Here is a 15,734-nt window from a genome sequence, read left to right on the forward strand (position 1 = left end):
AATCAAAATTCAATCACAAGGAGAAAAATTTTTAAAAGTAGGAGTTTATTCACCAAATGAGGGGAAATCTGAATTTTTTAAGAAATTGCATGAGACATTGTTAGACTATATGGATCACAACATCATTATGATGGGAGATATGAATGGAGTGGTATCTACAAATATGGACAAGTCGCAGAGACAGACTGTAACTAAAGATGGCAGACTACCAAAAACCTTTTTGGAACTGACTGACAATATGGACTTGATTGACATTTGAAGAATTAAGAACCCCCTAGGAAGAGAGGGAACATTCTTCTCTGAAGCCAAAATGACATGGACAAGAATTGACCAAATATGGATAACTAGAGGACTGGCACCTAAGACTCGAAAAGTGGAAATTTGCCCAAAAACTTGCTCCGACCATAATGCTGTGAAAATGGAGATGAAACTAACATCAATCGGTTCCTTCAGATGGAGGATGAATGACACCTTGTTTAGAGATCAAGAGGTTATCAAGAAGGCCCAAAAAACCTTGAGAGACTATTTTGAGATAAATTTGAATACTACTACTGAAAAAAGAATAATCTGGGACGCAAGTAAAGCAGTTATGAGGGGTTTTTTGATCCAACAGAATACAATAAAGAAGAGAGCCCAAAATGGAAAAAAAGATAAAATTTTAGAAAAAATAAAGGAGGGTGAGAAGAAACTAAGAGTGAAACCAAAGTCACAAGAGATTCTGAGAGACATAAAGTTATATCAAGTGCAATATATGAAGATGATGAACCAGGAAACTGAATGGAAAATTAAACAAATGAGACAAAAGACATTTGAATCAGCTAATAAATGTGGAAAATCATTAGCTTGGCAAATGAAAAAAAGACAAAGGCTTAATACTATCACTAATTTGGAAGTGGAAGGAAAGAACATTCAGAATCCAGTGGAAATTAGAAAATGCTTCCAGAGGTATTTTAAAGAGTTATATACACAAGGGCCACAGAAAGAGTTTGATATAGACCAATTTTTAAAAACAAATGGATTACAAAAAATCTCTCAAGAAAATAAGATAATGTTGAACTACAAAATTACAGAAAAGGAGGTAGAAGGTACCATTCAGAATATGCAGTTGGGTAAATCTCCAGGGCCGGATGGCCTAACCTCAAAATACTATAGATCTTTGAAAGATTGGTTAATTCAGCCACTAAAGGAGGTTTGTAATGAAATTTTGGAGGGGAAAAGAGCGCCTGAGTCGTGGAAGGAAGCCTACATTACACTTATACCGAAAACGGAGTCTGAAAAGACACAACTTAAGAACTACCGCCCCATATCCCTGCTCAATGTGGATTACAAAATTTTTGCTGATATTTTGGCTAATAGATTAAAAAAAGTATTAGTGGAAGAGATACATAAAGACCAAACTGGCTTTCTCCCAGGTAGACACTTGTCTGACAACACGAGGAACATAATTAACATATTGGAGAAGTTGCAAGTGAATATTAATACTAAAGCTGTTTTAATTTTTATAGAAAGCCTTTGACAATATTTCTTGGAATTTTATGAAGAAAAATCTTCGGGGGATGGGGGTGGGTCAAAGGTTTGAAAATGGTATAAGTGCAATTTATTCAGAACAAAAGGCTAAGCTAATAGTTAATAATGTAATCACAGAGGAATTTAAGATAGAGAAAGAGACACGACAAGGCTGCCCAATTTCCCCATTGCTTTTTATTTCAGTCCTGGAGGTTCTGATAAATATGATCAGAAGGGACCGTCTGATTAAAGGTATTCAGGTCGGAGTCAAACAATACAAATTGAAGGCTTTTGCAGATGACCTAGTTTTGACGTTACAGGAGCCAGAATCTAGCACGAAAAGAGTATTAGAACTGATTCAAGAATTTGGTCATGTGGCAGGATTTAAACTGAACAAGTCAAAAACTAAAGTTCTTGAGAAAAACTTAACACCGATTGAGAAAGAGAGGTTTCAGAAGGAGACTGGTTTAACATTAGCTAAGAAAGTAAAATATTTGGGGGTTAATATGACTGCTAAGAACTTAAATTTATTTAAAGATAACTATGAGAAATGCTGGACAGAAGTGAAAAAAGACTTAGAAATATGGTCAAATTTGAAGCTTTCCTTGTTGGGTCGAATTGCAGCTATAAAGATGAATGTATTGCCAAAAATGTTATTTTTGTTTCAATCATTGCAAATCTTGGACAAGATGGACTGTTTCAAGAAGTGGCAGAGAGATATTTCTAGATTTGTCTGGCAGGGCAAGAAGCCCAGAATAAAATTCAAAATATTAACTGATGCAAAGGAAAGAGGCGGATTTGCCCTGCCAGACCTTAAACTTTACTATGAATCAGCAGCATTCTGCTGGTTGAAAGACTGGCTGCTTCTTGAGAACACGGACATTTTGGACCTAGAAGGTTTTAATAATGTTTTTGGGTGGCATGCATATTTGTGGTACGACAAGGTTAAAGCACATAAAGCATTTAAAAACCATATTGTCAGGAAAGCATTGTTTAATGTCTGGATAAGATACAAAGACTTATTGGAAAATAAAACCCCAAGGTGGTTGTCACCAATGGAAGCGAAGGCTCAGAAAAAGCTCAATATGGAGGCCAAATGGCCGAAATATTGGGAAATACTGGAACAAGAAGGAGATAAATTGAAATTGCAGAGTTTTGAGAAATTAAAAGATAAAGTGCGAGACTGGCTTCATTATTATCAAATAAGAGAGGCCTATAATTTGGACAAAAAAATTGGCTTCCAGGTGGAAAAATCAAAATTGGAAACAGAATTGTTAGATCCCAAAACTAAGATACTTTCAAGAATGTATAACTTGCTGTTGAGATGGAATACGCAGGATGAAACGGTTAAATCTGCAATGATTAAATGGGCACAAGATATTGGTCATAACATTATGTTTGCTGACTGGGAACAGTTGTGGTCCACCGGTATGAAATTTACGGCATGTAATGCCTTAAGAGAGAATATTATGAAAATGATATACAGGTGGTACATGACACCAGTCAAGCTTGCAAAAATATACCATTTGCCCGATAACAAATGTTGGAAATGTAAAGAAAATGAAGGTACATTCTTTCACCTTTGGTGGACGTGCCCAAAGATTAAGGCTTTCTGGGAGATGATCTATAATGAAATGAAAAAGGTATTTAAATATACCTTCCTGAAGAAACCAGAGGCCTTTCTCCTGGGCATAGTCGGCCAATTGGTGCCAAAGAAGGATAGAACTTTCTTCATGTATGCAACAACAGCAGCAAGAATACTCATTGCAAAGTATTGGAAGACACAAGATTTACCCACTCTGGAAGAGTGGCAGATGAAGGTGATGGACTATATGGAATTAGAGGAAATGACTGGCAGAATCCGAGACCTGGGAGAAGAGTTGGTGGAAGAAGATTGGAAGAAATTTAAAGACTATCTTCAGAAACACTGTAAAATTAATGAATGTTAAAAATGATGTTAGATTGAAAATAAGAGGCACTAGCAACAAAGTTAATGAGAATATGCAAAAATGAGTTGATAATGGATGAAAATATAGAGCTATAATATGTTAAGATATAGAGTTAAGATAAACGAAAGAGGGTAAGGATTTGCTGATTTGATTATTTAAAAGGGAATACAGAAAGGGGAGGTGTGAGGAAGTCAAGGAAACAAGCTAATGAGTTTAAAGTTACAAAAAATGGGTTTGTTTTTAACTCTTTTGTATCTATTTGTTTTTGGTACTTTGTATTTTTATTTTTATTTTTTCTTCTTTATGTATTTTTGTATGTTTTTTTCTTTTTTTTCTTTTGTATTTTGTAAATTTATGTTTTTGTAAAATTTCAATAAATATTTTATATATATATAAAAAAACAGTTTTATTTTATTTTCAAAGTGTCTCTCTGCAGAAGTAGGTAACATACTTGTAAACCACTCCGAAGCCTATTATGACATTAAGAAAAACAAATTGCTTAAAAAAAACCCCAGCAACACACAATGGAAGAGCCTGCTTTGCTGTTGTAACACAGAGGCATTTGCAGAGTTGTTTTTGTCCTTCTTACCTCATTTGTTTGCTTCCCACTGTAGGACATCTTCTTGATTGCCACCACCTCATTCGTGCGGGCGTTGGTGGCCTGGAAATTGGGGGGGGGGGGGGAAGGAGGAGAAAGAAATAAGTAAGACGTTTTCTCATTTCCCCCCTAAACTCAAGGAAGCCAATTGATCAAGGAGAGTCTCTTGCTCACAAAGAATTTTTAGTACAGTGGTACCTTAAGTAACAAATGCCTCAGGTTACAAACGCTTCAGGTTACAAACCCCACTAACCTGGAAGAGTTACCTCGAGTTGAGAACTTTGCCCCAGGATGAGAATGGAAATCATGCGCCGGCAGCGCAGTGGCAGCAAGAGGCTCCATTAGCAAAAGCACACCTCTAGTTAAGAACAGTTTCAGGTTAAGAATGGACCTCCAGAACAAATTAAGTTCGTAACTAGAGGTACCGCTGTACTGCATTAGGCGTCATGCTAGGTGTCAGCAACACAAGATCTACTGCAGAAGTAGTCCAAATTCTGCACAGGTCTGCTAGACTATCTGCCTCCCAAATGGCATTCCACAGAATCAATGCAGATGGCAGTACCACTTGCCAAAGCCCAGCATCTTTCAATCAGTACTGAAATATTAACCTTGAAATCTCCTACTGTTCTCTCCCATGTAGCCTTAAAACCTTGAGAAGGGCCATACACTCTATCACTAAGCTGCTTTGTTGGGTGGGGAAGCAGAAGTGGCAGCAGACCCATACCCCTCTATGCCACTGTGCAAGGATGGGCAGTACCAGGCTGGAAGTGGCACATGTCTCTCACCCGTTGCTTTTGGCATGGTCAGTACCATTTCCTGCACAAACATTTGACATTCCACCAAGTAAGCAAGCTTACTAAAAATCACCACGGTAGGCTGGACGCTGTTCAAGAGTCAGCAGTTTGCCCTCAAATCCACAAAGACCACGCTATCCTCTCTTGTGTTCCAATAATTAAGATCAGCTAAATGAACATTCTTGGTTATAGTTACAGGCAGGTAGCCGTGTTGGTCTGCCGTATTTGAAACAAAATAAAAAAATTCCTTCCAGTAGCACCAACTAAGTTTGTTATTGGTATGAGCTTTCGTGTGCATGCACACTTCTTCGGATACACGCTTCTTCTTGGTTATGTCATCCGAAGGGCAAGGGCAATGCTCAAAAGTTTTTCCAGCAGTTGTGAAATGCCCTTCCCTGAGAAGACTCAACAAACTCTGTGCCAGCCCTAACACCCTTCCATAGCACTGCAGAAACCTCTGCCTAGGCTCTTGGAAACTGGGGTTAAGCTGTTGGGCGGCATCAGAGTTGGCAGTAGGAAGCAGGGCAAACAGACTGGCATGCCAAGCAGCATCTTGTTTCTCACAATGGCTAGCTGGATGCCTGTGGGAAGCATAAAAAGAGGCAAGAACCTCTCCAGCTATTATCCCCCAGCAACTGGTACTCAGAGGCATGGTGCCATCACAACTCACAGCTACTGATGGCGTCATCCACCATGGATTTGTCTAACCCCCTCTAAAGCCAACTAAGTTGGCAGCCCTCACATATTTGTGACTGTGAATTCCACTGCAGGTTCCACAGCTTAACTATGCACCATGCAAAGTGCTTCCTTTTGTTTGTCTTAAATCATTTGCATCTTTGGATGACCCCAGGTTTACCTATTACGAGAAAGAAAAGCTATCCACTTTGTCTACACTGCCTATTTTTTTTAACATTCCAAAATAATAATAGAAAGCAGTTGTCACTTTTCCTTACAAGGGAGTTGTTCCAGACCTCTAATCATTTTGGTTGCCCTGTTCTGCACTTTTGCCCACTCTGCAGCATCTACAACTGTCCACAGCATCCCATGCGCTGTCATACCACAGATCTGAACAGAGATATTACAACTCCAACAGTTTTATATTTAACCCCTTTCCTAATTATCTCTAGCACAGAATTCACCTTTTTCAAAGCTGTAGTGCACTGGATCAACCTTTTCATTGTGCTATCTGCCATGACCCCAAGATCCCTTTACTGGTCAGTCACCGCCAGCTCAGATCCCATCAATGAATATATAAAGGCAGGATGACTTCTTCTTTTTTTGCTCACTTCCCTCACCATTTCACTGAACTGTCTTTGCCATTTTATTACCTGCTTTTGGAGAGGTTATTTCAGAGTTCTTCACAATCCCATTTTTGTTTTTACCACCCTGAATACAGTGGTACCTCGGCTTAAGTACTTAATTCGTTCTGGAGGTCCGTTCTTAACCTTAAACTGTTCTTAACCTGAAGCACCACTTTAGCTAATGGGGCCTCCTGCTGCCGCTGCGCCACCAGAGCATGATTTCTGTTCTCATCCTAAAGCAAAGTTCTTAACCTGATGTACTATTTCTGGGTTAGCGGCGTCTGTAACCTGAAGTGTATGTAACTTGAAGCGTATGTAACCTGAGGTATCACTGTAATTTGGTGTTATCAGCAAAGTGGGCAACCTCACAGCTCTCCCTTAACTCTATGTAATTCTCCGTCAATAAAACGTTGCTCAGAATGAACAGCCAGGTAAGAATCCCAGGCTTTTTAGGGTCAGGTGAAAGGCATCCTGCATCGCCAACCAAGAGCCACTGAGGCAGCACTACCTCCTTCTGCACAGTTGAACTGTTACACTGGACAGCGAGCCTGTGGCTCTTCCTGCTGACAACCTTTAATGGGGATAGAGAGCGTTGCTGCCAGAGTCCCCAGTTCAATATTCTCAGCACTCCAAAGGTTGGGGGTTGTGTTATTAAAAGGGGGAGGGAAGATGATTTAATTAAAGAAAATGTAAATGTAAAGGGTCTTGCTGCAATTCTTAGTTGTCACCCATCCTATGCCTTCAAGTAGAAATTCAAATAAAACAGAACATTGGAAAGTTAACAGCTTATGTTTCAAAAGTGCTATTTATTGGTTCAAGTGAGTCAGTGGTTCTATATTATTCTGCTAATAAAAAAATGAAGCTTTAGTTGAAAGCCTCCCAAAGTACTTTCTGCAATGCCAGTAACATCTGATGTTTTTTTTCCACACCAGCTGCTTAAAATAAGCCGTGCCTAGCTCCAGAAGAAGCTGACAAAGGTGTGGCTATAGACCGCTTGGTGTGATCTCCTTGGCTGGGAGGAGGAGAATTGCTCCCCGCAGAACACTCTTCCATGGTGTTGTCTGGTGGAGCTTTAAATGATTAAAGCAGCAGGGCTCTCTCTACTTTCCTTGAAGGACTAATCCACAGCCTGAGACATCTTGCAGTTAAATAACAGGCTCAGACAGACTGTAAGTAATGCTGTGCGGCAGGCTGCTTTAAGTGGAACTGCCTCGTTTTCAAGGAATGCTACATCACTGCCGTAACACAGAGAAACTAATAAGTTCAATCTACTTCATTTATAAAACTGGGTCAGCTTCATTAGATAGCACATAAGCAGCCATCTTTTGCATCTGGAAGCATCCAAAGCAGACTGTGTTGTGATGCGAAGCTCTCTTTAAAAGCAGAGGTAGCTAGCTTGTAGTCCAAAAGTGTTTGAAGGGCCATAACTCCCATCAATTAATCATACTGGCTGAGGAACTGAGGGCAGCGGTTGGCATCCGTCTGTCTCAGGAGCCAATGGAAGGGTGTACCTTTGGGGATGAGGTCAAACGCTTGGGAGTTACAGCGCCTGCTGTGGCTGCAGAGGCCAATAAGGGAGAGACGTGTTTTGTTCCAGCTAGGGCAGATAAAGGCGTCCAGTTGTGCTGATGCAGGTGTACTATGGCATAATAGTCCAAAAACACCTGAGGGGGCCACAAGTTAGCCACCTCTGTTTTAAAAATGTTTGAATTTATTTTTATTATTTAAATGAGGAGTTCAGTGAGGTCCCTAATCCAGGTCCCTAATCCAAATCTAATCTCTGCCAGGAACTCAACTGATAGCCCACACTTCTTATTTGCGATTAGGAGATCACCAACTCACGCGAACACGCGCGCGCGCACACACACACACACACACACACACACACACACACACACAGTGTAAATTTGTGTTCATCCTTCAGGAAGAATCAACATCAGAAGTCAAAGGTCTTCTGAGCAAGATATCTTTCAGTCAGATGGAGATGCTGCTCTTGTCTGCTTTTTGGGTGGCCATCTGGAATATTTTGTAAACTCAGTGGCTCAAGGGCCAAGCTATAAGCCTGGCAACAAACATGGGTCCTGGAACTCCTTAGTAAATGCTTCCCTATGGTGAATCAGCAAGGGGAAGTAGTTGTACAGGCGAGAAATGGGAGGTGTGTTATCTGCTAAACCCTTCTTCCATGCACCACAGTCCCCCTGCTTTTCCTTCTCTACTTTTAAGGTTAAGCATACACCTCCATACACCATTTCTCCCTTGTGAATGGGATCCATCACTCTACAACAGAGAAGCAGAGGCCAGAGTTCCCACGTGCATGAGTTACTGTTGAAACATATCACACACACACGTTTATGTATAAAAAACAGCAAAGCAAACAAGCAACAATAAAACCTAGAAATAAAACTGTATACATTTTCTTTATATGCATAATGGATGCCATTTTGGAATTGTGGAGAAGGGAGAGAAGGGTATAAACAGCTTTGACTATGAAGAAAAACCTCTTCCTCAAGCGAAACGTGCTTAATGCTATGAAAAGAGATATTTACTTTGTTTTGCAGAGAATGGGATATTAAGCAAAAACTACTTACAAAGTAAACCGCTCCAAAACTTCCATGTCCAATTTCGTGTAAACCCACAAATAGTTCCTGAGGATCATCTTTGTAGAACAGGTCAGCTGCATCTGGGTCTTTTGGCACCCCTTTGCGCATGGTGAACAGTATTAGGACCTTGTTCCCACCTCCAGTTCCCAGTCAGTTTCTTCCCTCATTGACAATGGAGTCCTTAGGTAACAATTCAGAACCTGGGGGACGGGGGGAGAAATTTGTAGACAATTGAAATCACTGGAAGTATTTAAATTTGTTTAACTCAGGTACCTTCTCTACAGATTCAAGAAAGCAACTTTTAAGGAGATAATTTTTCCATGTTCCCCAAAGACGAGGATGGGGAACCTGTGGCACTCCACACATTGCTGGACTCCCAACTGCCATCATCCTTGACTATCGGCAACAATGGCTGCGGCTGATGAGAGTTGGAGACTAACAATCAATCTCTGGACAGCCGTACGTTCCCCATCCTTGGGAAGTTCTGTTTAACTGTTAAACAGATGTTTTTGAGAGCATTTGGTTTGTTTATTTAAATCTGAAATATTTGTATCCTGCTTTCCTGCCTGAAAACAGGCCCTCACGGCAGCTTAATAAAAACAAATCCATCCATACAAAGGTGGTGTTGTTTTTTGGGTGGGGAAGGCAGCAATGACAGAAAGAGACACCCTGTTCCCAGCTGTGGCTTTTAAAAATGTTCCACAGTGACCACATGGGAAAATAGCCCCCCTCCCCCAGTTTTGTGTCTGAAATTAGGGCACTTCCTCTTAGGCAGCTGGTTCATGGCTCTATCCAGCAGCAGTGGTGACTGAAAAAGTGGAAGGAATGAGGATATTCAAATGTCCACTCCCCTGGCCTTAAATATTTCTGTTGCTGATCCAAGTAGTGCTCTTGCGGTTTAAAAAGCATATTTTGTAGAAGGTGGGGTTGCTTTATTTCCAAACAAGCCTTTTCATGATACAATCCTCTATAAATAATACTGTAGTCCAAATGCCACTCAAACAGCAAGTCCTTAAGATACATGTGCTTAGGAACAAAAAAAACCACTGTCGCTGTGCAGAATCCCTTAAAATGTTAGGGAAGTGTTTTTTCCTCCTTGCAAGTGTATAAGTTAACAAACAAAAAGAGATCAGGGTTGCGGGGAAGATGGATTGTAATCCTTCCACCTTGGGACATGGAACCAATCAACATTTTAAAAGACTGCAGGACACAAGGATTGAAAAAAAGGCTTAATTAGAGCTGGGCAAAGTAAGAATTACATCACACCACTGAACTGGGGCAACTCACCTGGTATAAATCTGATAAGCATTTGAATCAGAAACTCCAGGAAGGTTAAGTTTCTAAAGTCAGGTAAACTGGCCAGGTACTTAGGAAAATAAAGACACTTTGGGGAAAGTGATAAATATAAGTTGCTGACAAGTGCTCCAAAGCCCCAAAGACAGGGCAAATATATTTGTGTGTGTGTGTGTGTGTGTGTGTGTGTGTGTGAGTGAGTGAGGGGGGGTCTGTGGGGCCCACAACCTCTCTGTGTCTCCCCTCTGCCCCCTCAATGAGTCTGCCACCACCCCTTTTCTTTATCATGGTCCTACCATCTGGCCATCCTCTACCAAAGGGGTAAGCAGACATCAAGATCTACTTCAGCTTTTACTAAAACGCTTTTGCAGTCGGGCCACCAACTAGCTAGGTGCAAAATGGTTGCTGCAAGGATATGCAAAATGATGGCTCGGGGAGAAGTGCCTTACCTACTGCACCTTATAAGCACATACTGGGAATGACCTGAAAATGCACAAAAATGCACCTGTAATTCTGAAAGCCTAGAAAAGAAGAGAAGTGCCCTTTTGTAGCAAACAACTGATAGCCAGAAAGACTTGCAGAGCCACTGCAAGTCATCTAGCAATTTAGTAATAGTAGTAATAAATTATCCACTCTTCACTGTAAGGATCCTGGGGTTGGGGTTACAGAAAACCAGAACCATCTAGATCCCTCTTCTACCATGTTTTGTTAGGGTGCCTCATGGGACACATGGGTGCAGTGTTAAAAGGATGGGGCCTTCATGGTGCTGACATTACCATCCTTTTGGTGCTGGGTTACGTATAACTTATTCCAGCCGTTTGAGGAAATGTGAATGTCATGCTTATTGCTGTTTCTGTTATATATTTTGGAGTTCTGTTGTTTATTGCTAAACTTGATGGCTGTTTTTAACAGTCTATATAAGTCACGGAGAGAACTTTTGTATGAGACAACAAATAATGCTAGCTTGACTGAGATGGGAACCACTACTAAGAGCGGCATATGGCAGGTGACTCTTCTAGGGTTAGACTGACAGGCAACTTAACTGAAAAACACTGCTATGTAATTGTACTATTAACTTCATTCTAAACAAGCCTAATGCACAAACAACAGATAAACAAACAAGGTTTTTTCCCTGGATTACTGTTGCCACAACCATATTGTACTAAGAACCCTATATTGTCTATCAGGGGTAAAAGATTTTTGTTTTTGTTTTTGTAAAGTACACTTGTTTACAGCTGCACCCATTTAATTAATATTTATTCATTATATTTCTGTACTGCTCCATAGTGAAACTCTAAGCAGCTAAGAAAATTCAATAACACAGAAAATTGAAACAAAGCAAGCAATACAAACCATATTTATTATGTAAAATCCAGCAGCTTGCTCAGAACCCTGAGATTTCTAGCTGCCAGTGTTGAAAAAGAGCCACATGTATGGAAAATGAGGGGCAACCGGGGGTGGGGTGGGAATTTAAAGACCATTTATATTATAAAATATTTTGAACCTAGAAGTTGCATGGATGGCAGTTATAGGGTCTGTAAAATTTATGATTTTTGGTCACAGATGTTCTCGTTATTTTTAAACACACAGCATTGTCAGTCTCATCCATTATGGAGCTGGGGGACTGAGGAAGTGTCTCCATCTTTAGGGTCCTTATCACAGAGATAGGCTGCAAAAGAGGCAATTCAGCATACCTGGGTAACTATAGCAATAAGCATACTCTATGGTCCAGGCTCATTTCAGTAGAAACGTTAGGTCTCCTTTTCTGTTGTGTCTTTGGGCTCTATATACTCTTGCGTTCCAACCTGAGGAGTGGGGGAAACAGAAGTAATTAAAACATATAAATACATTCTACAAATGAGCAGTTCCTGGTCTGCAGAGCTGGCTCCTAAACCATTTTTGACCCAACTGCAGCTGGTGCCAATTAACCATTTCCCTGATATTTGTCCTCCCACTCTTTGGGTCTCAACTGACACATCTTCCAGAAAACAAGGCAAAACTCTCTGGTCAAAACACAAGGCAGCAATTACTTACCTTCCTGTTAACAGTGAAGCAGGAGCCTGGAGGGAGGGGCTGGCCTTCACAGCACCGAAGAATACGGTAACCTCAAGCCTCCAAGCCTACACATATTTTCAACAAAAACTATTTGGCTGGCCTCCATGTGAGAACTATATGTACTTACATAAAGAACGTTAAAAAGGAGCCCTGATTTCATGAATATTCATGAAAATGGCAGTTTCCCCTTCTAGCTAAAGCCTCTGCATACACCTGCCCACCTTGATACACAATTCTATACTGTGTCCCACGTTGGGTCTATAGACAGGGTACAACAATATTAAAATACTTATCAAAACATAAAAATACAGGGAGAAAATGCAATTGAAAGACTAGGGCAGAGTTAAAACAACATATTGAGATCAAGGCCTAGGCACACAAGTGTGTGTGTTTTTAAAGCAACCTAAATGTCATTAATACAGACACTCATCTAAGCTCAGAGGGAAGGAGTTTCCATACTTCTGGCACCACCACAAAAGAGGCCCTCTCTCTACTGGTCACTAACCATAGGCTGCATCATGGACAGGAAGATCTCATCAGCTAATCATCACAATGATTGAGGAACCTCAGTTCCAGGGGACAAATGCAGCCCTCCAAGTCCTCTCTATTGGGTCCTCAGGGCTCCGTTATCAAGGTAATTTTGCACAACAGACAAACACTAAAAATTTTCTTTGTTGCAGCACTCCTTTACCCAAGGAGTCAACTCCGCTGACATCCAGCAGTGTAACAGATAATAGTTTTGTCTACAAGAATCCCTGGCCAGTTGGACATCAATCCCTGGCTGCTTTGCACATCAGCAGCAGTGAAAATAAGCAGTTATGGATGTACCTGTAAGGTCTAGTAAATGGACAAGGCTTAATGTAAGTTTTGAGCTTCTTTCTTTCGTATGCTGATCCAAATATTTGTTGAATAAGAGAGGCAGGGTAGAAAATGCTTTTGGGCGCTATTTTCTGTCTGGCATGGAGATATAACCAAAGCTATATTTCAGTTAAATTGTCTTTTTCAATGAAAGAAAATAATCACAGATGTGGGTGCTAAGAGAGTGGTTAGCATGAGACAGGTTGGGGGAGCTAAAGTACCTGCAAGAGACTTTACCTACTTGCAGGGCTTCATATTCCACAATTAACTTGAACCATGCACACATGCACCCAGGACGCGGGTGGCGCTGTGGGTTAAACCTTGCTGACTTGCCGATCAGAAGGTCGGCAGTTCGAATCCCGGCAACGGGGTGAGCTCCCGTTGTCCGGTCCCAGCTTCTGCCAACCTAGCAGTTCGAAAGCACGTCAAAGTGCAAGTAGATAAATAGGTACCGCTCCGGCGGGAAGGTAAACGATGTTTCCGTGCGCTGCTCTGGTTCACCAGAAGTGGCTTAGTCATGCTGGCCACATGACCCGGAAGCTGTCTGAGGACAAACGCCGGCTCCCTCGGCCAATAAAGTGAGATGAGTGCCGCAACCCCAGAGTCAGTCACGACTGGACCTAATGGTCAGGGGTCCCTTTACCCTTTACCTTTACCTATGCACACATGCAGTGTCCTGTTAACAAATTAATTGGATACAAGCCTTTTTTGTCACTGGGAGAAGGTGCCAACTGTGCACTGGTGCAATAAAGGCAAGCGCCTCTTTCACACGGTACTGGTGCATACATAAAATGCCCACTCAGCTGTAACATATGAAAATTCCAAACTACTGAGAGCCAAATATTTTTCAGCAACAAACTCACTTGCCAGCTTCAGCAAGCTGCTATTCTCTCAGCTTCAATTTTCCACTTGCAAAATGGGACCACACCTTTCAGGTAAGGGCTGTTCTGAAAATTGCTGAATACACACGAAGCACTTCAAACACTCTAAAATGCTACTTATTGTTATCATTATCCTTACACTTACTGAGATCATATAGCATCCGAGCCCTTTTAGCACACTAGAAATAAAATTTAAAATATCTTTATTATTTATTAAAGCCTTACTGCAAGAGACACATGGCTGCTCTGAGCTGATTTGCAATGTTTAATTTACTGGCCCATAATAAACCTGAGCATCTGTTTCCATGTAAAGCCTTGCCCCAGCCAAATAATGCTGCTGTTGTTATGTCTATTGAAGGACAATTGTTTGAAGACTGCAAAGCATCTGACAGCATGACTAAGGATGCATCCACAGATGGCAGCTGCCCACACTCCTGGCTCAGCGCTGTAGCACACAACCATAGTGCATTCAGGAAACTCAGAAACGTTCCCTTCGACATAGCCCCTACCCTCCCTAGAAGATGACAGCTATTCATGGATCAGACTGATACTCATCAGCCATTTGGATCAGCAGTGGGATCAGGGCAGGCTGAAGAACAGTACACACATGCATGGTGTGAAAGCAGCATATTCAAACCACCCACAGAAAAGACACTTGCAGACCATTTCCCTGACTATCAACACTTTGCAAATTGCAGGAGAAACGGGTCATTCAGTGGCCAAGCCAAAATCGTGGAATACCTGACAAGATGAACTTGGCCCTCTTAAGCTTTTTTGCTGGCTGGTAAAAGTTTTCCAATTATGGCAAGAGACTAGCTTGCCAGACAGATTATTCTTATGTCATAAAAGCATTCTCAGATGATAGTCTATCTGCCAAGCCTATATACATTTTTGGCCGATTTGTTTTTTTAAGGGATTGTTTAAGTTTGTAATTGTTGTAAGCTGCTCTGAGTGATGCAGACGCATTCAAAGGGTGGGGCATGATGTTTTTCTCAAGAGAAACATAATTTTGGGGTTGGACAGATCTCCTGGCAGAAAAATACAGTACAAAAAAACCCCTGTTTCTAGTTATCAGCATCTTCTACTTTAAGACAAGTCCTTAGTTTTGAAGACTGCAATATTTACCATTTCAATGTGTACCCTGGCTTTTCAGCCTAGCAGTTCTCAAAAGCATTCAATATGATAAAGTATCCTATTTAAAATTAAAACAAAGCCATCAAATTAACCAATTCAAAATCAGCCTGCTGAAATCAGGTTTGAAAGAAGCATTTTCTTGTAGCCAATAGAATAAGTTGTGGGGTATGTAATGCCCAAGACAGTTTATCCAGTTTGAAAATGGACTCATGGGCCCAAAATGGTTGGTGATCACTGCAATATGGCACTTCCCTTATGTTCTTTCCGGTAACAAATATTCATAGAATTATAGAGTTGCAAGGGACTCTGAGGATCATCTAGTCCAACCCCCTGCAATGCATGAATATTCTGATCAGAAGAGCCAATACTTTCCACACGTGGCTCTGTCCATGAATTCTCTCCATATCAACCCATAATACCAAAGGGATGGTTATTTCTGAAATCGAAAGATGGCAACCATCACACATCAGCTCCACAGTATTAGGACTGATCAAAGGTGATTCAGAACCTACTTCAAACCAAGCAATGACTTGGCCAATTTGTTAAATAAACGGAAACCAGATTGGTTTATTCTCAAGTGGTCCATTCTAAAAATTCCTGTTCTATCCTTATAGCTAGTGGCAGTAGTTCATTGTGTTGACATGACATGCACTGGAAGACATATACAGCTATTGCTTATCACTTATTTTAGTTATAATCCATCTTTTTTCCTGTTATTGCACATTGTTCTAAAAATCTTAAAAAATTAATACTTGAAGGGTAAAA

The 15,734-nt window shown here is 40.9% G+C and overlaps 1 protein-coding gene across 4 annotated transcripts in view; it reads right to left on the bottom strand.

Annotated features, from left to right (window-relative positions):
- The window catches only part of TAOK3 (TAO kinase 3), a 121,321-nt gene that overhangs the window by 80,969 nt on the left and 24,618 nt on the right, over positions 1-15,734 (bottom strand). For all 4 annotated transcript variants that reach the window (XM_083589952.1, XM_083589950.1, XM_083589953.1 and 1 more), the window contains exons 2-4: positions 11,736-11,846; positions 8,737-8,948; positions 4,045-4,116 (exon numbers count right to left, since the gene is read on the bottom strand). In XM_083589952.1, coding sequence (XP_083446078.1) covers positions 4,045-4,116; positions 8,737-8,856 — 192 coding nt within the window. In that variant the 5' untranslated portion in view covers positions 8,857-8,948; positions 11,736-11,846. The remainder of the gene's footprint in view (positions 1-4,044; positions 4,117-8,736; positions 8,949-11,735; positions 11,847-15,734) is intronic.

This window comes from Podarcis filfolensis, assembly GCF_964270895.1.
Source record: "Podarcis filfolensis genome assembly, chromosome: 16".
NCBI lineage: Eukaryota > Metazoa > Chordata > Lepidosauria > Squamata > Lacertidae > Podarcis > Podarcis filfolensis.